Source organism: Poecilia mexicana, unplaced genomic scaffold (genome assembly GCF_051168715.1).
Source record: "Poecilia mexicana isolate PSO_F unplaced genomic scaffold, ASM5116871v1 scaffold_6, whole genome shotgun sequence".
Taxonomy (NCBI): domain Eukaryota; kingdom Metazoa; phylum Chordata; class Actinopteri; order Cyprinodontiformes; family Poeciliidae; genus Poecilia; species Poecilia mexicana.
This window is the reverse complement of record NW_028263375.1, coordinates 23,593,207-23,616,479: the sequence shown is the minus strand read 5'-3', so window position 1 is coordinate 23,616,479 and position 23,273 is coordinate 23,593,207. Positions and strand designations below refer to the sequence as shown.

The 23,273-nt window shown below is 41.6% G+C and overlaps 2 protein-coding genes across 2 annotated transcripts; one reads left to right on the top strand and one right to left on the bottom strand.

Moving 5' to 3' along the window:
* Nucleotides 1-197: 197 nt before the first annotated feature.
* Nucleotides 198-10,099, top strand: LOC106903301 (netrin-4-like). Its single transcript, XM_014967006.2, has 10 exons — nucleotides 198-2,420; nucleotides 2,512-3,068; nucleotides 4,291-4,563; nucleotides 4,977-5,103; nucleotides 5,933-6,121; nucleotides 7,334-7,541; nucleotides 7,710-7,822; nucleotides 7,912-7,980; nucleotides 8,970-9,143; nucleotides 9,589-10,099. Exons 1-10 carry the CDS (start codon nucleotides 2,360-2,362, stop codon nucleotides 9,729-9,731), a joined length of 1,914 nt encoding a protein of 637 aa, XP_014822492.2. The 5' UTR covers nucleotides 198-2,359; the 3' UTR covers nucleotides 9,732-10,099.
* An 848-nt stretch (nucleotides 10,100-10,947) lies between these two features.
* Nucleotides 10,948-20,419, bottom strand: LOC106903310 (methionine aminopeptidase 2-like). The gene is made up of 11 exons (XM_014967018.2): nucleotides 20,226-20,419; nucleotides 19,424-19,555; nucleotides 19,139-19,201; nucleotides 18,082-18,184; nucleotides 17,762-17,923; nucleotides 17,489-17,670; nucleotides 16,493-16,587; nucleotides 15,207-15,303; nucleotides 14,998-15,101; nucleotides 13,354-13,469; nucleotides 10,948-13,254 (listed from the first exon to the last, which is right to left on the bottom strand). The coding sequence occupies exons 1-11, from the start codon at nucleotides 20,371-20,373 to the stop codon at nucleotides 13,002-13,004; spliced, it is 1,455 nt and encodes a 484-aa protein (XP_014822504.2). The 5' UTR covers nucleotides 20,374-20,419; the 3' UTR covers nucleotides 10,948-13,001.
* Between the last annotated feature and the right edge of the window lie 2,854 nt (nucleotides 20,420-23,273).

The window sequence follows — 23,273 nt, the reverse complement described above, 5'->3', positions numbered from 1 at the left end:
ATGTTCTCCTCACCTTTTCTTGTCGCTTTGTTAAGAGTTTGAACCAAAACATTCAAATGTGGATCCATTTCTCCCTTCCTCAGATCATCCAGTGATGATGAATTGACAAAGACAACATTTAGAAGCAGCTAGGGTCAAAAATGAGATTGAAATATCCAAAAACAAAAAACCCGAGTTAAACAGTGGTTATGCTTATTCAGTTTTTTTTAGCGACTTAATCCAAATCTCCGTAAAGTTTTACCCTCAAGTCAAATCAAACATTAGAGTACTTTAATCCCTAAGCTTCAGTTTGATGAACAAATTGAACAAATTTTGAACAAAATGAAGTCAAATTCCCTAAATAATTGTGGCTGTTAGTCATATTCCACTCTTTACAGTTTTTCTTCTTAATATGGGTAAATGTTGGGAGTTTTGGAGAGCAAGAGGAAGTTGCTTGTAATGTGCAGAGCTTTCTTCCAGCCAGGGGAATACAGCCCAGATCAGTCAAGATTAGACATCCTTCCTGAGACAGTTTTCATTGTGATCTCTTGGAATTTGAAGGGGAAAAAACAAACAAACAACAAAACAGGAGGTCTGCTATGCGACAAATGATCTGGGAAAGACTAAATGCACCATGTAAATCTAGAAACACTCCGAGATCAAGCCTGTTTCCTTTTGAAGCATCATTGTGACGAGAGCAGCAGAATCCCAGGAATGTCACGCTTTAGGGGAAAAGAAAAAAACAAAACTATGAATGTTCATCACGTCGTCTCTTGACAAATCCGAGGCTGTTTAACAAAACAGCTAATTGTCACAGTGCGAACAGACTAAAACTAAACGTGTGCAGATTGCATTAATTATCTTGACAAAATCTCTCTGGACTCAGTCAAGTGATGTCACTTTGAAATCCATAAATGGGCCAGAAGGCATGTGTGCAGCCGCATGATTAATGGGTCAAGGGTTGTGCTGCTCCCCAGGTCCAGGGCTGTTGTCTGTCTGAGGAGACAGACAAGGTGTGGTTAATAAATGCCAGGTAGTCCTAATGATACGTTTCAGGAATGTGGAGGCAATCTTCATGTCTCAGTTAATGTTTTATGCCAGCAGCAGCTTTAAAGCTTCTCCTTACAGCATGTTGGTCATAGATGAAATCTCGCTTTGCGCTGGAACGTTCTGTTCCATCTAATGCCACTGATTAGTTAAAATGAGAAAAAAAAAATGCCTCGTAAAAGTCATATATACCCCCTTGAACTCCTTCACATTCTGTCACATTACAGCCACAAACCTATATGTGTTATATTTGGAAATCGTCTTGTATACATGTTCAGGTTGACGTGTTAATATTTTGCATGTCGGCCAGAGAACCTAGTTTTTTTGGTAGAAAACTTGGGGTTCCCATAAAATTGATGATTTTTTTTTTTTTAAATAATTCTCCAGGTCTGGAAAGAAGATTGAGAATTTGAAGTATTTGATTTTCCAGATTTTTTTTCCCCTTTTTTTTTTTTTTTTTTTTTTTTTTTTTTTTTTACTGATTTATATTTAAATGTCATACTGCTCCTTTTTGAGATTTTGCCCTTCAATATTTTGGATTTTAATTTATTGAATAAATGTCTTTTCATCTTCATGTTCAGATTCAATGTTGAACTGTCTACGTTTCTTGTGAAAATGCCAAAACAAAACAAAAACACAAGACAATAAAACTACAATGTTTTATAATTTATGTGTACAGAATTTTCTTTACAGAAACTACATTTATTTTAGGATATTTCAAACCCTACCTGATAAGTGCAAAGGTTATGAAATAGATAATAGACTGTATCAGAGTAGATGCCAAAACAAGTACCGTAGTGAAATGGGGGAAGAAAAAAAAAAAAAAAGACAGTTTCAGCGTACATATATTTTAGATTTTTTTTAAAGTATAATCAAAAATCTTTGTGTCATCAATATGTCATTTCTCTTCCATTTATGCACTACAATCAAATTAAAGTATTTTTAGTGAATCAGAAAACGTTTAAGACTTATTATTAGGTTTGGTTAGCGGTGCTATAGGTCTTATAGTACTTATTATGCGATAGATAGTAGGAGTGGTCTGAGGTGGGCGGAGCTAATGCCCTTAAGTGCCCAATGTCAATGAAACTTTCCACCGAGAATCCTCAATCCTGGAATGACGTGATAGGAACCGCGGGGCTCTAAAACAATATTAGGATTAACAATGATTACGTATCCCCACACATAGATGTGATCTCAGCTCTGCAAATATTTCGAAACTATTTCTTTAAATCAGGAAGAGGCATGTAATTGATGCGTGGTTTTCCTAAATCCAGCCTTTAAATGCTCAGCAGCGGATTATTTCACAGTTTGTGGAAGTTGCCTCTCCTGCAGGATGAGACTGGGGACTCTATTAGTTGTTATTTTGACGTGCGCATCTTTCTCTCTGTCAGCCGGTGAGTCACAGATGTTTAACTTAAGTTTGAATAAACTTTTTACCCAGGATAAAAATGTCTCTACTGTTTTCCACCCACTTTCTCTTGCCAGGACAATCTAAAGCGAAGAGCCCAGCTCCACACAGCCGCTGCTCTGACCGAGCCTGCAACCCCCGCATCGGTAACCTGGCCGTGGGCAGAGTGCTCCACACGCAGTCCGTCTGCGGCTCCAATTCTTCGGAGCGCTTCTGCTTCTTTAAACAGACCAGCGGGCCCCGCGGCAAGCAGTCCTGCTCCGCGGCTAAATGCGCCCGCTGCAACGCCGCCAAGCCCGCACAGGCGCACCCTGCCTCGGCTATGAGCGACTCCTCGTTCCGCTACCCGGACACCTGGTGGCAGTCCGCTGAGGGGCTGGAGGAGGAGGCGCTCCGGCTGGACCTGGAGACCAAGTTTCTCTTTACTCATCTGATCCTGGTGTTCCGCTCCCCCCGCCCCGCTGCCATGCTGCTGGAGCGCTCCCAGGACTTTGGACGCACATGGAGGACCCTCAGATATTTTGCCCAGGACTGTGAGAAGATGTTCGGCCTGGCTGAGGGTTTGCCTCCCGAGGGAGACGGGGCAACATGCACGTCTAAATACTCAGGAGCTTTCCCCTGCACCAGAGGAGAGGTGAGGGTCCCTTCAGTATGCAACAGCGGGCCAAAGTACAACACAATAAAACACAACCAGAATGCTGAAATTCTGCAGCTGATTTAGGTTATAGTCCTGAAACACAAAACAGGCAAGGAGGAAAAAATGCCTAAAGTTAAAAACTCATTGCTAGATGTTTTCTGTTGAAAGTTTGTGAACCTAAACATTTCTATCAGAATATGAAGAGAAATGTGTGCATAGAGACAGGCATAGTGTAAAGTTTGAATGCAAAAGATTCAATTCTTTGATATTTAGCCTATCTTTCTCACATTTAGCACCAAAATTTACATGTATATGGCAAATTATTACTTTAAGAAAAAAAGATTTCCATTTCAAATGCCATGAAAGTGAGCTAACTGGTAACAAATGCATGCCACACTTTGCACTTTTTAATTAAATCTACATTACTCGCTGCTGTTTCTTCATCTATCACAGAAAATCCTAATAAAGCATGTCCAAATGTGAAAAAAACTTGGGGTGATAAAAACTCTTTTGCAAGAAACTGTCCATCCATATTAGCTTAGGGAATTTATGAAGTTAAAGATAGTGAGGTTAATGAGAGGAAAGGGAGATCTTAAAGAGAAAGAAAATAAAATCATATCACAGGGATGTGAGTGTCCACTTGAAAACCTCCTGTTATCCTGAACCAGTAACAGCAGTCGCCATCTGCTGCTCTCCATTTATTTCCAGAATGTCCTTCCAGACGGGTTCCTCTTTCTAAAGCCTCCCGCTGCTCCGACATGCACATCTATGAAGTCAGGGTCCAGCTTTTTATTTTATTATTAAGGAGAATAGAGACCTGCAGAACCTTTCCAGGACCCGGAGCCACAAAAATATCTGATTCACAAGCAGGACACAGATGGCTACAGAGGGAAGAAATGACCTCTTTTTTGTTTTTCTCAGAACTATTGAGCTCATAGGTTTTTGGTTCATAATCAGCTTGCTTTGTAATCTTTGCTCTGCAGCTTTTTGACAGACAAGTTTGAAGTCACTGAACCTTTTTGTGTATAGCACGCAACAAACCCATTATGTTTTCATTTTTTCTAATCAGCAGATTTACATGCTGTTTAATGGAGCTTCTGTTAAATTTTTAATCACTGTAAGAGACACAATCTCTGTTTTTGTCACACTTATTTTAAAGTTTTCTTTAGATCGTTTTTACAAGTCTGGTTTTCGTCTTGCCCTGTCCTTTGCTCTTCAGGTAATCTACCGAGCCTTGTCCCCTTGGCGCTCGGTGGATCCCTACGGACTAGCTGCCCAGAACCAGCTCACTGTCACCAACCTCAGAGTTCGTCTCCTGCAGAGACAGCAGTGCCCGTGCCAGACCAAGCATCCGGGAGCTGCCTCTCTCCCGACGGACCACTACGCTATCTATGATTTTGTTGTCAAAGGCAGCTGCCTTTGTAACGGACACGCTGACCACTGCGTGCCAGCCGGACGCTATCAACCCGGCCCGGAAAAGGCCGGCAGTGTGGTGAGTTTCCATGTAGTGAAGACGGACTCCGACTCTCGCGCCGCTTTACGTGCTGCCTGAGCTGAGAGATGAAGTGAAGACTTGACGTCGAGCCGTTGTTCTACCTGCCATTACAGGGTCTTAACGATGTGGAAATCTCAATTATAGTATTGAGCCTAAGACTTTAACGACCTTTAATCTTAGGTGTTTCATTCTCTGCAGCCTGCTGGTTTATTGGCAAGGAACTTAAAGGAGTTTAGATGTGCTACGCTGCCTTTTTACTCTGTAAACAAAGCTGGTGTGCAAATATTGCAATGCTACTGCAGGAGGGCGGCGGCTCTAAACTCTAATGCAAGGATTACTGAAGCAGGCTCACATGCAGTCCCGCTTCCAAAAGCCTTAAAATCATTTCCTGTCTTTTGTCCGATTGGCAGGTCCACGGCAAATGCGTCTGCAGACACAACACGGCCGGCGACCACTGCGAGCGCTGCGCCCCTCTCTACAATGACCTGCCGTGGCAGGCGGCCAACGGCATCATGGGTACACCACACGAATGCCAGAGTGAGTGATGGAGCTAGAAAGTCAAAAGCAGATCGGGAACCTCTGCATGTCGAATTGGGCGTCGTAAATCACGTGGGAGCCTTCAGCCACTGATTGCGTCACGAAAGCGTTCGTACAACATGAACTTGTTCATGGTTTGTTGCATCAAAAGCCGTAAGCGTAGATGTGTTATATTAACACGAAATGCTAAGAGAGTGCTGCGTATTTGTGAAGTGAAGCGAAAATGATACGTGGATTTTAAAAATATTTCAAAAATAGAAAGTCTTTAAGGCGTGGTTTGCAATTTTATTCAGCTCTAATTGATCAGTATTTGTGTTTTTCAATCCAACCAGAATTAGTCTTTTGGAATATTTTTCTACTGGCTTTCCACATTTACAGACTAGAATTATTGGTTTCTTCTCGGTAAATGTGTCCCTTTAAGGTTCTCCAACAGATTATCAATTAGATTTATGTCTGGACTTTAACTAGACCGTTCTAGTACATGTCTTTATTGAAACTACTTCAGGTTTTCATATTTAGGGACATTTTGCTGATCAAAGGATAACCTTTGACCCAATTTCAAATCATTTGAAGCCTCTATCACAGGGGTGTCAAACTCATTTTTGTTTAGGACCCCAGACGCTCTTAAAGGGCCGGTTGTTCCAGAATGTAGTGATAAAACCTGTTTACAAACTTCACAATGATGAATAGCTTTGTGTTTCTCAAGCACATAAAATGATAATAAAATGCACTGAGGTTGCATTTTACTGAGGCAAAAAGTGGAAAAAAGTTTCTGTTGTAAGTTGACCGCCATGTTTTTATTGAACTGTGCGTTTCTGATCGAACGCAGAATGCAAGTGCAACGGCCATGCCAGGAGCTGCCACTTCGACCGGGGACTGTGGCTAGCGACGGGACGGCGGAGAGGAGGCGTGTGCGACCACTGTCTCCACAACACCGAGGGCCGTCACTGTCAAAACTGCAGGAGGGGCTTCTACAGAGACCCCAGCCGTCCCAAAACCGCGCCAGACTCCTGCAAACGTAAGAGAATGTGACGTGAACCTGTCCAGACCGGACAGGTCTTCCTTTGGCCTCGCACCATAAATGGACGGCAGCAGAAAAGCCTAATTAAGAGGCTGATTTCCCTGCTGGCCTCCAGATTAAAGCACGCCGATCTCCCCGATAAGAGCATGCGCATCCGTCGCTGCTTTATCAGTAATGTGACAGGATGACCCCTTCCTTATCTTAAGCTGTGATATCCGTCGTCCCTCCTGAGCCAACCGCGTCACCGCTTGGGAATGTGACTGCAACGTCCGACAGCAGAGGAATTTCTCATGGTCCTTCTGAGCACATTTTTCCCATTCTTACTTCACCGCCCCCTCCAAAGGAATGCTACTGCATCTGTTTAGGAACAAACATACCATTTTTGGAAAGGACATTTGTCACAAATTTGGGAGATTGGAAAACAAGTGGAACAAGCGGACTGTGATTCTCGTGAAGCTGGTTTTCGTTGAAACCATGTTGATCATTCTTCCAGGTAGCTGCTGAAGCAGTCAGTGATTCACCTGCAGTAGACAAAAGTCAGAATGATCCCAGTTTGGAGAATTGAGGAGGAATTAGTTTAATCGCTTCTCGGTGCAGCGTCCACCGTATCAAAACGCTGAAACTCCAATCTTTTCTAAGTGGATTTTCATTGTTTTCCCCACATTCTTGCACGAATGCTGCACTGGGAAAACCACCTTTTCAAAAACTAAACATTTTACTATGTTAAAAATGTTACAAACTAAAAAAATATCGATCTGTTTCAGAGTTAAATAAAAGAAGAAAAAAAAAACGTTGTAGAGGATCCAACTAAAGTCATATGTCTGATCCGAAGCTTTAAATGATGTAATTGATTCTAAAAGCTATTTTGTATTTTCTCAGGTTGTCTTTGCTATTAAAGCTCCACATTGTAACCCTGTATTCAAATTTATTGATATTTATTGGTGCTTTCACTGAACAAATAGTGGCGAAAATAGTAAAACTGTCAATCCCGACGATGTGGACAGTTTTGTTGGGTTTTGGACATCATTATTTGGAATTTAGCGATAGATCAAACAATCTCATCATAAGAAATTTATCACAATAAGGGAGAAACGATATGATAAATGCCCCTACCATGATGTCATTCTCATTGTACTCTGTGCCAGAGTTGCAAACATTTCAGACATATTAACCTGCACTTGTCTTGTTCTTTGCCTGTCTGCTTCACAGCCTGCTCCTGCCACCCTGTTGGCTCGGTGCCCTCAGCCGGTGGCACCATCTGTGGCCCCAGCATCGGGGAATGCACTTGTAAGCCTGGTGTGGGAGGCCCCCACTGTGACAAGTGCATAATGGGATACTGGGGGCTTCACGAGTATGGCTGCCGTCCATGTGACTGCACGGGAGACTGCGACCCCTACACCGGTGACTGCGTCTCTGGGTGAGAGCCTAAACGTATTAATCAGTATAAATAAATTAAGCTAGGGCAATACATTACTGTGAAGGGAGATATATATATATATATATATATATATATATATATATATATATATTCTGTATTAACTCTGAATAGTGTTGCGTCTAATTGGCTTTTACTTCTGCTGTGCAGCGGAGATGCTGAGGTCCTCTATGCAGCTGCTGGAAACCCAGGAAACACCAGCAACGATAGAGAGACAGCGCTATCAAGAGCAAAGGAGCTTTTCTCTGCACTGCACCACTCTGGTGAGGAACCAGTCACCTGTTTCCATCCAGAAATCAGTTGAAGAAAGTCCCCTTCAATATTGATCATGGTGTGATACTTTGTGCTGCAGAGAAATGTGAATGTGTCGAAGGTACCCCAGGCAGCCCTAAATGGTTCTGCGCAGCTAAGTTTGACTATGGTAAGCAGAAATCTGTAATTATTCAGAACTGTGTAAGACAGCCATTACACAGAGGGCAGGCAACCGTATAATCCAGATGTAATTAAAAACCTGGAGAAAAAGATGAGGCGTTACATGTTGGCAGTGTTGATATTATTAAACTAAATGTACATAGATAAAAAAAACTAAACGGAAGCATAAACTTTGGATGCCTAACCTGTTTTATTCATATGTTTTTCAATGAATTGCTCTGGTGTAAAAAAAAAAAAAAAAGAGTCTTTGTAGCCATACCTCGCTGAAAATAAATTAGAATATTATTCAAAACCCCGTTTATTTTAGGAACCTTATCATCAACTGAAACACATTAAGTAGATTAATTTTTAAGAGTGACATTTAAACCTAGAATACAGATCAGATCGATAAGAAAGCTTTTTTTTAAAAGTATGTTTAATACCTATTTTATTTTCAAAAAGTACTTTTAATCTGACAAATGAGGCTCATTGGGCCGAATATTCAGATTTATTGAATATGACTGTATTTAGAGGACTAAATATTGTTTGAAACTAGAAAAAAAAGTTGTTTTTCAGGCACAAAAGTACTGAAACAGGACAATGTGGGATTAATTATTTGCTGCTTATTGAAACTCAGGGAAGTTTGAAGTGAACTCTCACCCACAGTACCGGTACAGTGACATCATTTCACTCTGATGTGTTGTTTGTGAGCATAAAGTTAATCAGACAGGAAAATGAGTTGTTTCATTCTGGTTTTTACTTTTAAGTGTCCTAAAATATCTGATGGCATCCCAAAACGACTTAACCCAAAAGAAACAATCCAGATGTTGTTTACCATAGAAGTCTGTATAAATGAAATTATTCTCAACTAAAAATAATTGCCTGTATAAAGAAAAAAACTCCCACCGATAAATACTGATATGTTTCACAGGCAGATATCAGCAGGACTTTAATAAAGTTCCTAACATATTTTTTTTAAATCTACTGTTTGTGCTGCAGTTCTGGTGGTGAAGGTGATGTCCGCTCATGATAAAGGCTCTCATGCCGAGGTGGAGGCAAAGATTAAAAAGGTTCTGCAGCAGAACCCGCAGATGAAGATCCAGCACGGAAACGTCACACTTTATCCCGAGTCTTGGACTGTCCGAGGCTGTACGTGTCCAATCCTCAATCCAGGTTGGTGCCGGCGTTTACGTCCATTCAGCAGCGTCACGAATGCCATAATAACTCAGAACTTTTTAATGTTTTAATGACCCAGTTTTTAGTCATGGCCCACACTTTTTCAACAGGAATAAAGTCAAAGCATTGGGAAGGCCATCCTGTAAGATTAACTTCAGTCTTCCGAAACCAGTTTTGTTGTGTATTTGGAGACATTGCAGCAGCCGATTGTGTCTAAATCCAAACCATCCGACCCAAGCTGGACCCAAAATATCAGCTTCATATGAAAGAAAAAATGTTATAATGTTTAAGAAAACACCAAGAAGAAGGAAAGCTCAAGCTGCAGCAGTAGTTGCTTAACACTTGTTTCTTTAAATGATGGCTTTCCCCTGCTGGTGCTCGTTTGTATCGTTTACGTATCTGGATAATTGATCGTTTCTGACATTCTTGTCCTCCTCCCTAGGAGACGAATACATCGTGGCTGGCCATAAGAACTGGAAAACTGGCCGGCTCATGGTGAACACCAGGAGTTTTGTTAAACCATGGAAGTCGAGCCTGGGACGCAAACTCCTTCACATTATCAGAAAAGACTGTGGGCGCAGGTAAAACGCTGCCCAGGTCAACAAACGGACGGTTTGTTGACCCATCTGAATGTTGGACCAAAATCTGGTCCAACAATCTTCAGAGAGACTCTGCTTTGTTTGGATGCTGAAGTGAGTGACTCTTATCTCCTCTACTGAGGAGCTTATAGGACAGAAAAAGTATAAAAGACTTATGATCTTTTTTTTTTTTTTTTCCAGATTGTTTTTAAACTACACACAGAGTTATATTGTGTCTCCTTTCCAAAAACTGCAAAAAGTTTTTATTGTCCTGTTCCAGTTATTTTATCGATAAGTACTTGAACATTTTCCAAGTCAGTTTTTACAATTATTTTTTATCTCAGATATTAATAAATTATGACAAGTTGACATTAACGTGTGTGTGTGTGACTCCTTGGTAGAAAAACCTCTCTGCTCTGTAATATCGCCAAAAAAGACATCATTCTTTTTTGCCTAACTCATCTTTTGGCTAAGATGGTAGTGACTTTTTTGCCATTACATTAGGAAGGTGACAATATGCTAATTTAGCCTTTCATCCAGTTCAGTTGAACACAGATTCTTCAGCCAACCAATTACTTATTATCAGGATGTTTTCTCTCTCTCTCTCTCTCTCTCTCTCTCTCTCTCTCTCTCTCTCCCTTTTTCCCTCTCTCTCTCTTATGAAACATCCTCTTCCGTCTGAGAGCCCAGTTTGATCATAAGCCCATATTTGTGTTTGTAGACGACTGCTCAACATGTGTCTTTTTCTGGCTGTGCTTCAGAAACAGAGTAAAAAGGAGATTTTTGGACATTTTCCTAGGCCCAGTTAAGAACAGGTGTGATGTTCTTTCTCCTAGGAGAGAAACAAACAGCCCACAGAGATGCAAAGAATTCCTCAGAAATGTACTAATCAGCCATTAACCCAAAGACGTCCACAAAAAAACAACAAAAAATAGGGTAAATGTTCTTTTAAAGTAAAAATTATTCCAAGTATGTCCTTTTTTATGTTCCATAATCTATGTTTTCTTTCCTTCATATGCTTTGTCATCTTTTTTTTTGTTCACAATTGTGAAGGACGGATATCCAGAATATGCGTTTACTTCACATGTAGCTCATTACCGCCCTCTTTTGGTTAGGAGATGACAAAACACTTCACAATTATTTAAGCGGCATTTTAGTAAACTTTAAGAACACTAAGTAAAAAAAATGCAACCAAAAGGAAGAAAAATAACTAAACAGTTAGCTGAAAGTATAAGAAATCCTTTTATTTATTTTTTCGGGATACAGCGTCTGTTGTGTCAAACATGTAAAACAAATATATTAGAATAGGAATGGATAGACATGCATTAAATAAATACATTGGCCTACATTTATATAAATGTGCAAATATATGCATCATTTTATAACATCTGTTTTAATTTATTTGTATTTTTGAGAGTTAATTATTACATTGTGGATTTAATCAATTATTTAAATTTATTAAATGATTTTTTTTTTACATTTATTAAAGATATTTGTTACAATTTTAGTAAGTGCAATATATATAAACGTTTAATTGACAAATTGTTTTCATGCTGGATTGTGGGGCTCTGGGTTCTTAATTCTTTTAAATGTGGTTAAATGTAGATTAAAATGTTTAAATTCAGTGTTGCATCACTAAACAGTTCAATTTCAGCCAGTGCTACCAAATATCTTTGGTGTTTTGTGTTTTTTTGGTCAGCCACCCTTCAAAAGTCCTTGAAAACATAAAAGTTATAAATCAATTCACTGCAATAATTATTTTATCCCCAATTCAAACAGGACAGAGAACTTGGTGAGAAAACTCTGGGTAACAGTAAGAGGTTTCTTACAGTAATGACTTACTGATTATGCCACATTTCTTAGATTTTTTTTTTTTATCTGAACAGCCGTCAGTGCAGCACAGTGATATGAATGCAGGGTTTTATAATGTCTACAAACCAAAATACAGGCACAGCCACTAGTTCCAGATTTATAACAATTTATTTTTTATTTATTTTAGAAAAAATGCATCAAATGAAAACAAAGCAGCAGAATATTAGAATACAAATATAGCAGTTTTTTTTTTCTTCCTCAACATGACAGTAAAGCTGGATGTGCTTTCTGGACAGCTGCTTATCTAATCAATGTTTCTTTTCTTCATTTTTTTGGTTGCATAAAGTAGTTTTGCATATCTTCTAAGGACAGCACTTTTAGCTACGCCTGCACTCCTACATTCATTAAAGATACACCCTTTTTTTCCTGCTGGCTTGATCTTTAGAAGAAAACCAAAATTGCTAGTAAGTTCCCTTCGTGATACGAGGTTTTTGCTTTGCTACAGTTAAAGTGTGATGCAGAAGTTCCTCTTGAACTTTTTCACATCACTGCCAGACTTCAATCTACTTATTGGGATTTCATGTGATAGACCAACACAAGGTAAGCTGAAGGAAAAATGATGCATGGCTTTAAAGTTGTTTTTTTGTTTTTTCCCAAAAATAAAATGAAAAAAGATTGTGGCATACTTTTGTATTTGTCCCTCTTTACTCTAAAACCCCAGAATAAAGTCAAGTGCAAATGTTTTCCCAAAGTACTGAATAAAGTTCCGTCCAATTTAATATCAGGAACAAATGAGTGGCAAGAACAAGCTGTGAGACTGAGTGTGTAAAGCCCTTCAATCAAAGATGTGACTCTGGAGGAGCTGCAGAGATCCATAGCTCATATGGGAAAATATGTTGATGGTGGCCTATTATTAGTTGAACACCAGCAGTAAAATATGTGTACAGCCAGAGCTGCAATTTTGATAAACGCTTACCCCCCATACTAGAATGGTCAGATTGTTATTTAATTGTGGCCAGGCTTGAAATGTCATGTTCACAGACATTATCCATCCAGTCTGACTGAACCTGAGCTAATCGGCGAAGCAAAATGGGCAAAAAATGTTATTCTGTAGTCGTGCAAAGCCAGCAGAGCCACACTTGGAGCTGCAATTGCCGCAAAAAGATGGTTCAATAACTGAAGAAAAAAAAAAAAAAAAAACGCCGCTCTTTTCTTGTCAGAGGTTTATTTGGTAAACATTCCTGTTCACCAAATCGATGAAGTTTGTGGTTGTAACACAACAAACTGCGAACGAGTTCGAGAGACATGAATACTTTTGCGAGACGCTGCACCTAAACGGGCTGGAGCTGTGGAAAGTTTGGGGCAGAGGGATGTTGCATAACTGCTGTCAGTCTGGAGACGCTGGGCGTCGCTCAGCTGCCATGCTCCTCCGGGTTTCGCCTGAGGGTCTCAATAGCCGCATGCCTTAATAGTCGTCTCCTCGGCTCACTACCTCCTTGCAGGTGGGCCTGAGGAGGATGGTGTGCTCGTACTGGGCGGTGTAGCTGCCCTTGATGTCGCACAGAGGCGGGTACGGGTCTATGATGCCGAGGTCGCACAGGTTCTTCAGCGCCATCAGGTACTTGCTCTCACCCAGGCGGTCCAGCCAGCGGCGGCAGAAAGCCAGCGTGCCGAAGTTCTCGTTGATCACGTTCAGCAGGTGTTTAGACCTTGGTAGTCTGAAAAACAATGGAAAGTGTTGTGACATTTAAAACCACGGGTAAAATACAGGGGGAAAAAAATGAACCATTTGAGAAGGTTAAACGCGAAGGTTGAACCTGATCGGCACGTGTCCAACGTTGAAGTTCTTCATGTAGTGAGAGCACTCCATGTCGTCGTGGACGGCGCCTCGTCCGGTGCTGCCGAACGTCTCAATGGCGTAGGCTTCACCTTCCTGAAAGGCAGCGAGAGAGGCACTCATTACCCTGCTGACACGACGTGAAAAATTGCCATGAAAACTTAAAAAAAAAAAAAAAAAAAAAAAAAAAAGGGCAGGAACGAGAGGACGCAGGCACCGCAGAAAAACGAGGGGCTGAATGACAGAGTAAATTTGACTGAAACCTCCAGTTGTCAGAGCTGCTGATTTATTCACGTGAGGTGCAATAAGGACGGCAGAGACCCCTGGGCTTTGATTGGCTGCGTCTCGGTGACATTTTGTTACCGAGACGCAGCCTCGGGGTTGATGTCGGAGCCCCCCTCCTCCGCCCCCCGTGGTATTAGCTGATAACGCCACGCCGCCCTCTGTCGCTGCACCGATAATCAGTCAAAGTGCTCGCAGCCCCGCGGCACGCCCAGCTGCTACTCCACTCTCTGATCACAAAAGCGGGGGTAATGGCCCTGTTACACCGACACACTTCAGCTAAAAATACAATGTGCAAAAGGTGCCACATCAGCATCCGACCTCAGCCCCCCTCCCCCACTCCCTGTTCCTCTCCTCCTGCAGCCTTCAGGTAAAAAGCTCGACGCAGCAACTTGCCAATTAAAAACGCTTGCTTCTGTCCAAATGCAGCTGTTTACTGCAGCTGTGTTTAGAGGAGGCTTGGATTCTTTGTGTGGCAGAACTTGGCCTGTGTGCGGACTGTTGGGTTTTTCTGCGATACGCCGACACGACGTGGCGCATGGTCGGCGAGCTGGGAGGAAATTCACCCTTAAAAAGAGGAACTGTTGAAATTACAAATTTGAAGAGTTTTATAATGCTTTGTAGAAGCTATTAAAACTTTGCAACAATTGCAGCGGCAAATCTTGAGTCTATCTGCACATGTGGAGAGTTTTTTTTTTCCCCCCAACTCCCCAATTTGATCTCTTTTTATGTTAAAAGGTTGAATAAATAAGTAATACTGAGATTAAATTCTGCATAGGGCTCTACTTAGTCCTCGCGATGTTAGCTGGTCTTGATTTCACTCAAGAATTTCATAGTAATTTGTAAAATAGCCAGAAATCCATGCATTGTTTTTCTTCCACTTTCCCCCAATGGATTAGATTTCAACATTTAAATAAGGGACTCCTTAAATACGATATGAACAGAAATTTCTTTATCAAATGCTGGTATTTACTGGCATGTAGCAGGCTAAACGCTGTCCTTTTGTCAGTGCCAAAGGCAGTTTTCAACGAGAGTGAATCCTTTGGCAAGCCGTTCGATTAGAGATGTAAGATTAAAGTGCTGATGATGAGCGCGACTGCGGAGCAACAAAGTGGAACGCCTACCCCACACCTTTTTGTAGCACCAACCAGCCGAATCTTCATCCAATTACACTTAAAAATTAAAAAGGTTCATTTACAAGGTCAAACAGCCAAAAAGTGCCTCATTTCAGCTGCTACTGCAGCAGCAGCAGCAGCAGCAGCAGCAGCAGCAGCGTTTGGCTTCTTATGCGGCAGAGTTTAGGAACAAACACTTTTGCCAAAGACTTAATTTGAGTGCAAACCTCCATCCTGGTCGCCTCGCCACCTTTTACGATGGGAACAGTCTTCCCTGAGTGTATCCTGTACTGTCCAATCGAATGGCCGTTCAGGTTTCTGACTGGCTTCACTGCAGAGGAAACAAACAAACAAAAAAAAAACTTTCATTCACCCGTGCGTTCGCACCAGAGGCCGGCCGGGTCAGACAACGCAAAACGTGAGCCTCCTTTTTCACCTTGATACGTTTTTCCATCTATCTCAACTTCGTAAGACTCCATGACCTCCTGGATGGTCTCGCCGACGTCGCACAGGCGCACGTCGATTCCTGCACACTGGGACAGATCCAGAACTCCGGGTCAGCTGATATGTGCGTGAAATATATGTACTCTTACGACTGAAGGGTTTGTTTCATTTTAACCTCACGTAACGAGTTGAAGATAATAATTTTGGGTTTGCATAGCCATGATGAAATAATTTAGAATAGCTTCTCCTGTTGGATTTAAAAGCTGATTTGATACGTTTGAAAATGTAACCCTTATCAAGAAGCCAGAGAAACTCTTAAACGTTTCAGTTCTTAGCTCTGAAATAGAAAGTTTGTATCATTTTTTTTTAAGTCTTCCTTCTTCTGCTGTCATTCCACAAGGCTCTGCTCTTGGACGTCTCCTTTTCTGTTAGAGTAAGTGTCAAAAATGAAACCTGTCCTTTCCCAAAACCAACCAGGAGACGATAATATGCGTTATTCTGCTACCTCTCACTTGGATGGCTGCAGTGCTGCCCTCCCAGTTAAAAGTACGGCTTCCACTGCAGTAAAACACAGTCGATTGATTTTTAACTGGAAGCTCTCACCAACTTCGGCTTCCTGTTAAAAAAAAACTTCTTGTTTGTGTCCGTTTCTTCCTCTGAGCTGCTCCACTGATATGAAGCGTCTCGTTCCAACAAGTGGGCCAGATGCTTTAAATGATCCCAGACATATAAGTCAAGACGTAACAATGTGTTTCTGCATGAACTGATCCTCTAATGCTGTGCAGCAATGTGGCCGGCTTTATTACTGCTTAAAGTGTTTTACAAATAAAGTGGCATAATGTGACAGGGGACTAAGGTAACAAAGGTCCCTTTTATTCCAGTTTCTTTCAAACAATAATTACTTTTAAGGCGTTTTTCGTACAAATGTCCCAACGCTACCTTCTGCTCACATACAGAAGGACATGCCCCATTTACCCCCTGTGAATTACGCCGTTTGCATACAGAGCATTTTTCAGTTACATTTGCTCATATTTACCCAGCGACGTTTTTCCTCTGAATCAGCCTTTTGAAGCATGTTGTCAAGAGCACCGTGGCATTACGCTGGAGGTTAAATCGCAAACGAGCTCTATTTGGTTAAGTAAGAAGGTTTTTGTGACTATGCCTGGAAGACGGGAACCATAGACTCTCATTAATTTAATTTATTGTATCTAAATTGTGTATCTTATTATAAAAGTGATTAAAAAAAAAAAAGGTGGGGAGGAAAAAAAATGGCGTTACCCTGATGCCGGTGTTTGTTGCATCCCTCACAGCCTCCAGCAGTCTGTCGTACTTTGGATTGAAAGTGACGGTGAATGCGCAGTCTATGATTCGACCTGAAAGATGAAACGATTCAAAAGTTTGTTCTCACATCGCATGAAATGGTCACTTTGCTAAAATGTCAACATATGCTATTCTTTTCCTATTTTGTCCTCCATGTAGATTAGAATTTGTGGAGTGGGAAGAACAATTTGCATAATTACACTTAAAAAAAATAAAAAATAAAGTATATAAAAAGCTAAAAAGTGTGGCACGACTTCAGTCAATACCTTGCAGAGCCTGTCTGACCTTTCACCTTTCTCTGTAAGTGTTTCGGACCAGCCGTCTCCGCCAGCTGTGCACATCTGTAAGCTGTAACATTTTCCCCATTTTGCTTCGCTAAATACCTCTATGTTAGAATGGAGAGCCTATGTTTCAATTTATTTTATGTCTGGACTTTGACTAGACCCTTTCAACACATGAATAAGGTTTTTATCCAAACCATGTGACGCTGGCTTTATGTCTAAGATGATTATCCAGCTGAAAGGTGAACCTCCACCTGGTTCCAAACCTTTTGTAGCCTCTGACATTCAGATCTTCACTCAACAGTGGATTTCTTGTTGCCTCTTTCAAACAATAATTACTTTAAAGGTGTAATTCGTAAAAAAAAAAGTCTCAACATTACCTTCTGTTCACATGTAGAAGAACATGTTTCATTTACCTCCAGGTCAAACTTTTAAAAAGTTTTTGTATGTATAAACTTGTATCATTTTCCTGCCGCCTTGCAATCATATATTTTGTGCTGATGTATCAATTAAAATGTGGCGCTAGTGCTACAAAATGCTTTGGGTACAAACGACTAAAACTCACGGTAGTTATTCACCAAAGCTGCTTCTCACCGGAGTGAAACACTGAAGCCATTCCTCTTCTCTCACTGAGGATGAAACACACTGGCGTAGCTCGGAAGAGAGCGCCTACCGTTGATGTGCGTGCCAAAGTCAATCTTGCAGACGTCGTCGTAGCGCAGCACGGTCGGGTCTCCGGCGTTGGGGGTGTAGTGGGCAGCGCAGTGGTTGATGGAGCAGCCCGTCGGAAACGCCAGGCCGGCACTCAGCCCGTCCTCCTTGATGAGCCTCCTGGAGCAATCCTCCAGCTTCTCGCTGCCACAAACAGAGAGCAGCACAAGACGGACGGTGAAGGACGAAGAACAAGAAACAGGCTTCGAAGAAAGCTCTGCGGCTCGTTTCTAACCAGATATCGATCATGGCCATCCCCGGTTTTATCCAGCTCCTGACGTAGGAGCGCACCTGTCGGTGGGCCTCGGCCGCCTGCCTGAAGTCGCTCCACATCTCCTCGTTGGCTCGGTCCATCGCCCGCTTCTCCTCGCTGGTGGTCCGCCACGCGGCGCTGCGCCTGGGGGGGGGTTATGCAGTACTTATCATTTGCTGTCAAAGAGCAAAAGACACACTTTTGCAGATAGACATATTCAAGGTTCATGTGGGGACCTAAATAAAGAGAGAAAAAAAAAAGGCACTGCAGGAGACTTCTGGCCAAGTGTGGAGGTCACACACCCGTCTTTCGATGGGGGGTATTCACACTCCTCTCCCTTTGGAAAGTCCCCGTTGGGATAGAGCTCACAAATAGGTACTGAGGGAGGGTCAGTCTGTCCCTTCGCTGTGGCCCAGATAGAGGAAAGTAGAAAAGCAGGAAAGAAGAAGGATACAGGGCAGGAAAACAAGTTAATGACACTTCAGGACACAAATCCTGCTGTTAGAGGACGGCGTCTGCTGTCTCTTATATTGCTTATTGTTGTGGGATGCATGCTAAATGCACATTTTGTCACTTTAATTGGGACATACCAATAGTACCAACATATAATAGTGTAAAATCATGAAGTGAAAGGACGGTGACCTGTGGTTTTCAACACTGTTTTTTTTTGCTAAATAATTTTCTTAAGGATTTGCTTTGTGTCGGTGTTCAGAGCCCTGAGCAGATCCGCCTTTCTCTCTGACATCATTTTCTCCTCTAGATGCTTAAACGTTTCCCGATTCTTCTTTGCAAACAGACTTAACCCCAGGTAGGAAACAGAGCTCTGCAAACGTCAGTTTTCAAGTTCTTGCCACAGATTCTCAATTCGGCTTAGGTCTGGACTTTAACTGGGCCGTTCTATGAACATGGTTTCATTTTAAGCTTGCTGAGGCTCTCTGGAAGGTGACCCTTCACCCCAGTCTTTAACTGGTTTCCAGCCTTTTTTTTTCTTCTTCTGTTTATTTCCATCTATCTTGACCAATTTCCCTGTCCCTGCATTCCCCCAGCACAATGCTGCCACCGCCGTGTCAAAAGCTTTCAAATAACTTCATTTTATTTGCCAGTATCAAAGTAAAGAGGGCTGATTAAACTTTCTACATTTATATTTACTGAGAATGTTGCCAACCACACATCCTTTCCCTTCCACTTCACAGTTGTACACAATTATGTTTTTGGACTGTAATACAAACTAAAGCTTAAGTGAAGAACTACATTAAAAAATTTTTAGTTGTCACATGACAAAATGCAGATAAGTTTTGAGTGTTTGAGTAAGTTTGTCGACCGGTTGGTTGTAGACTGATTAATTTTGCAGCACCTTACCTCCTTTCTTCTTCTTCTTCTTCCTCTTCTTTTTGACAGCTGAGTTTTCCCCTTCATCGCCATCTGTTGAAGGCACCATTAGTTTGCGACACAACTATTAAAGCGAGGAAATATTATTGATGGACCCCCCCAACCCCCTCCATGCAGGCCCATTTCCGCTCAGAGATCAAACATCGCGCTGCAGACGAGGGCGGATGAGTCTCGCAGTGGCACTTTTACTACACTTTGAGCTCCAGCAGCGCCACTGCTGCAGGTGAGGATGACTGTGGGAGATGAAGGCGATACCTTCCTCTGCATCCTCAGGCCTCTCCTTCTCCTCCAAGGTTTGCCGCTCCAGCTGCACTGCCACTTCGCCGACACCTCCGGCTTCTCCAGAGTCTCCCTCGGCTTCGTTTGTCCCTGCTGCAAAGTCACATACTGTTGTGCATCCATGTGCACACACATACACACACACACACACGCACACACACGCACACAGGGTTGATTATTTGTGGTTCATCCCAAGAAAGTGTATCCGCTATGTTCTGAACTTGGCAGAGCTTGTGAATAATTCCTTCACTACACCTCAGTCTTTATCCTCAAGGGCATATGTATCTTGCAGCATTATGACATTAAGTGCTGTGGTATAAACATGGCTTATATATAATGCAGCAAAAGCACCTCAGCCTTTTTCTTCTTTTTTTTTGAAGGATTTGGTGCTTCATTCTTATAAATAAGTAGCCATAATGTGGTGACTTCTTTTCTTTTCTTTCTTGCATAATCTTCCTGCATTGAACTGTTGCTGCTCCCATTAAATGAAATCAAACTAAATTAATATGAAATCCCCTCGCTTTATACTTGCAGAACAACTTTGAAGCATTTTCTAGAAATCATTCTTTTTTTTTTTTTTTAACTGATTTGCAGCCTAAACGAAGAAGAAAAAAAAAAAGAAAGAAAAATTCCCTCTGACAGGTTGGAAACTCTCCTATGTTTTACGCTCTTTTAGCCAGAGAGAAATAGAGAAGGGGGGCACATTTGCGCGCTGCAATCCCCCCCCCACCAAATCCCAACCCGCAACCCCGAAGATTACCAAAGTGATGCGCCTCACCTGGCCCGCTCGTCCGGCTCCTCTTCTTCTTCCTTCTCTTTTTCTTCACCGCTTCGCCGGCGTCCGCGTCCTCTCTTTCTTCGTCGTTCAAGTCGTCCCCATTGAGAAGTTGAGGCTCCACTTCGCGCTGTGGCTCCGGCTCCGCCATGATCAACGACTGAGAGAGGCGAAGTGACGCATAGTAAGGCTGCTGGGAGCCTCCAAGTGGTCAAAGCGGATAAAAAAAATTGAAAAAAAAAGTCAGCGGACAGTAATGACTTATTAACGACCCTTTCACCTGGTGAGAATAGAGGGAGGAGATGCGTGTTTGTAGCTACCAATAAGAAAATTGCGGGGTTTTTTTTATTTGTTTGTTTTTTTAGCTTTTACAAAACAATATTTTGGGTCAAAACTGTAGTAGGTTTGCAACCAGAGCCGGCCACAGGCATAAGTGAACCACGCTGCTATTTCAGAACTGTTTCTTCCATCAGACTTGCCTTTAAGGGGTTAAAACCCACTGCAAATATATATTTATATTATTTTTTTACTCCTTTATTATTATTATTATTATTATTATTATTATTATTATTATTATTATTATTATTATTATTATTATTATTATTATTTTCAATGAATGTGTGTTGGGGGGAACTTTATATATAGCTTAGGGGGTCAAATTAGGTGAGTTGCATTAATAGTTTAGGGTCTTTATGAGGATAAACAATATTAAAATATTTTAAAATTATGAAGTTATAGTTGATTTCTTTGGGAACAACATGGAGTTATTGGCTAGGAGGCATATTTAACCTTCCATGCATCAAATCGTTTCTGCTTATGTTATAGAACTACCTGTCAATTTATTGTAATTTGGATTAGTAAAATACATTTTCCTTGATGGATAGGGGACCAAAACTGGCTTCGGCCCAGTAGAACCACATCCTTGTAAATCCGGCCCTGTCTGATCCAGTGGGCGAGCGACCGCACACACGTAGAAGCCATAGAAAACTTGTTCAAGGTGCAGATCAGTGTTTATTCTTTTGGGTCTGAACTGGCCCATACTCAGACCTCCATTGATAGATCCTGTCCTCTAAAGCCCAGGAACACTGCAGCTGCACATTGGTCATCAAGATTATCCTGGTCAAACTTGTTCAGATTCACATTCCGATCCAGACAACTTTATTCATTCCAACGGGCGATTCATTTATTGTATCTATCTGACACATTGTTTACGAAGACAGTCTGTTGGTTTTGACCTTGTTTTCAGCATTACAGTTCACTCTGTTTCAGATCTTGGCGACACTAGAAAGAGATTTTGACAACTAGTTCAGTATTTTTATTGGAGATAGAACTCTTTGTTTTATATGGAATGACTATTTGGCATTCACAAGTTTAGTTCATTTGGACCGAGATGACATGAGTTAAACGATAATGTTATGGTCAGCAGAGAATTGGATGGAAGGAACTGATCATCAGGCTTTGCATTTTGCTGAAAGGAATGAGGAACTGCTGACGCGATGTTCACGAATGACTGAATGTCGAAGAGGTTAAACTAACAGCGACGAAAAACTGAAAAACATTGACATTAGTAAATAACTACTTTTAAATGTAGTTAAAACATATTAACACTCAGTAGACTCATTGTTCCTGCTACTACAGTTCAATCATATGAACTGTATTTATGACATTTTGTGTGAATAACACTGAGTGAGTGAAATCCATAAAGTTCAAACTAAGAAAAAAAAAAAAACAGTGACGGGACTTCAGGTCAAACCCTGTTTTGGACCCCAGTTCAACGATAAGCCTGTCCCTGCTCAGATGTGTGTGTGGGTGTGTGTGTGTGTGTGTGTGCGTGTGTGTGTTCATGACGGGTGGCCTCCCAAAGTTGCACTCATCACTTTCTCTGAGCTTCCAGGCGCGTCAGGGTTTCGGGTTACCTGGCGGTGAACACCTGACTGCCACGGCGGCAGCCCGGCCGGCACGGTTGTTGTTCCGCGGGCCTACAAACGTCTCAGAGCTCTCAACGTTATCGGGGATGATGTTTTCCTGTTTGCACTGTGACAGATACCCTTTCCATCTGATGAATCGATGATGCGTAAACCAGGAGATGTGTGCAGAGGAGTGCGTATCCTAGCAACAAGGTGAGCACAGTAGGAAAGAGGTCTGTAGATGTTTTTCTTGCTTTTTTGTTTTTACTGAGCGTAACGAGTGCACATGGAATAAAAAAGGGAATTTTTATTTGGTATTCAATATCAGCTTAAAAATGCACTTGGTAATTACAATTATACATATTAACGCAAAGCAAAAACAAATGAAGGTATGCCATGGGAGACTTCTGTGTCAGGTTATTTTAATGTAATAAATGATTATTCAAAGAGATCTTATTTCTACTCTATCTTATAAGAATTAACAGAGCAGAGGAAAATGGCCCACCTCACTTTCTGGTCCCCAGGCAACAGAGAGACAGAAAACCAGGCTCTCAGTTGATGAAGTCGATATTACAACCTGGAAATTCGGATTTTAAAACAAGAAATGTCATCTAGTGATCCGACTGGATGGTGTTACAGCTCAGCTTTGTTAGAGCAGAGTTTCAGGTTTCTCCTTTTGTTCTTTTTCTTCTTCAAACTCTGAATGGAGCGGGTCCAGCTTTTGAAGTCCTGCTGACTTCCTGAAACTTGGTGTCTTTTTGCTCTAGGTTTTCCATTGTAGAGGGAAGAAGAGCGGAAAGCTTCCACTTTGTTGGTCTGGATGGAAACACTTCAGTCACAATCCTTAGCTAATCTCGGCAGACATTTCTATTCGATAAGAATCCTTTACATCCACGAAACGTCCCCAAATGACAGCAGCTGTGAAAATGTATCATTCCTCAGCATTCAGATTTATTTGTCACTGATGACAGAGATCTCTTAAAATGACACAACGTATCTCATCGAGTGAATAAATGTTGTGGCTGCCAGCGTGTGGCCAAGTGTAAGTTATTATTATAAGCCCTAAACATGAAGGCGTTTGTCTCTCTAAGCTTAGCAAAATGTTTGAAGTAGTTCTTGAGCTGTTTGTCATGACATGGATTGC

Coding starts and splice junctions, on each gene's coding strand:
- LOC106903301 (XM_014967006.2), top strand. CDS start 2,360: ATGAGACTGGGGACTCTATTAGTTGTTATTTTGACGTGCGCATCTTTC. Junction 4,564..4,976: donor CGGAAAAGGCCGGCAGTGTG/GTGAGTTTCCAT, acceptor TCCGATTGGCAG/GTCCACGGCAAATGCGTCTG. Junction 6,122..7,333: donor CGCGCCAGACTCCTGCAAAC/GTAAGAGAATGT, acceptor TCTGCTTCACAG/CCTGCTCCTGCCACCCTGTT.
- LOC106903310 (XM_014967018.2), bottom strand. CDS start 20,373: ATGGCGGAGCCGGAGCCACAGCGCGAAGTGGAGCCTCAACTTCTCAAT. Junction 19,202..19,423: donor GCCTGAGGATGCAGAGGAAG/GTATCGCCTTCA, acceptor TGCCTTCAACAG/ATGGCGATGAAGGGGAAAAC. Junction 16,588..17,488: donor CTTTGGCACGCACATCAACG/GTAGGCGCTCTC, acceptor TTCATCTTTCAG/GTCGAATCATAGACTGCGCA.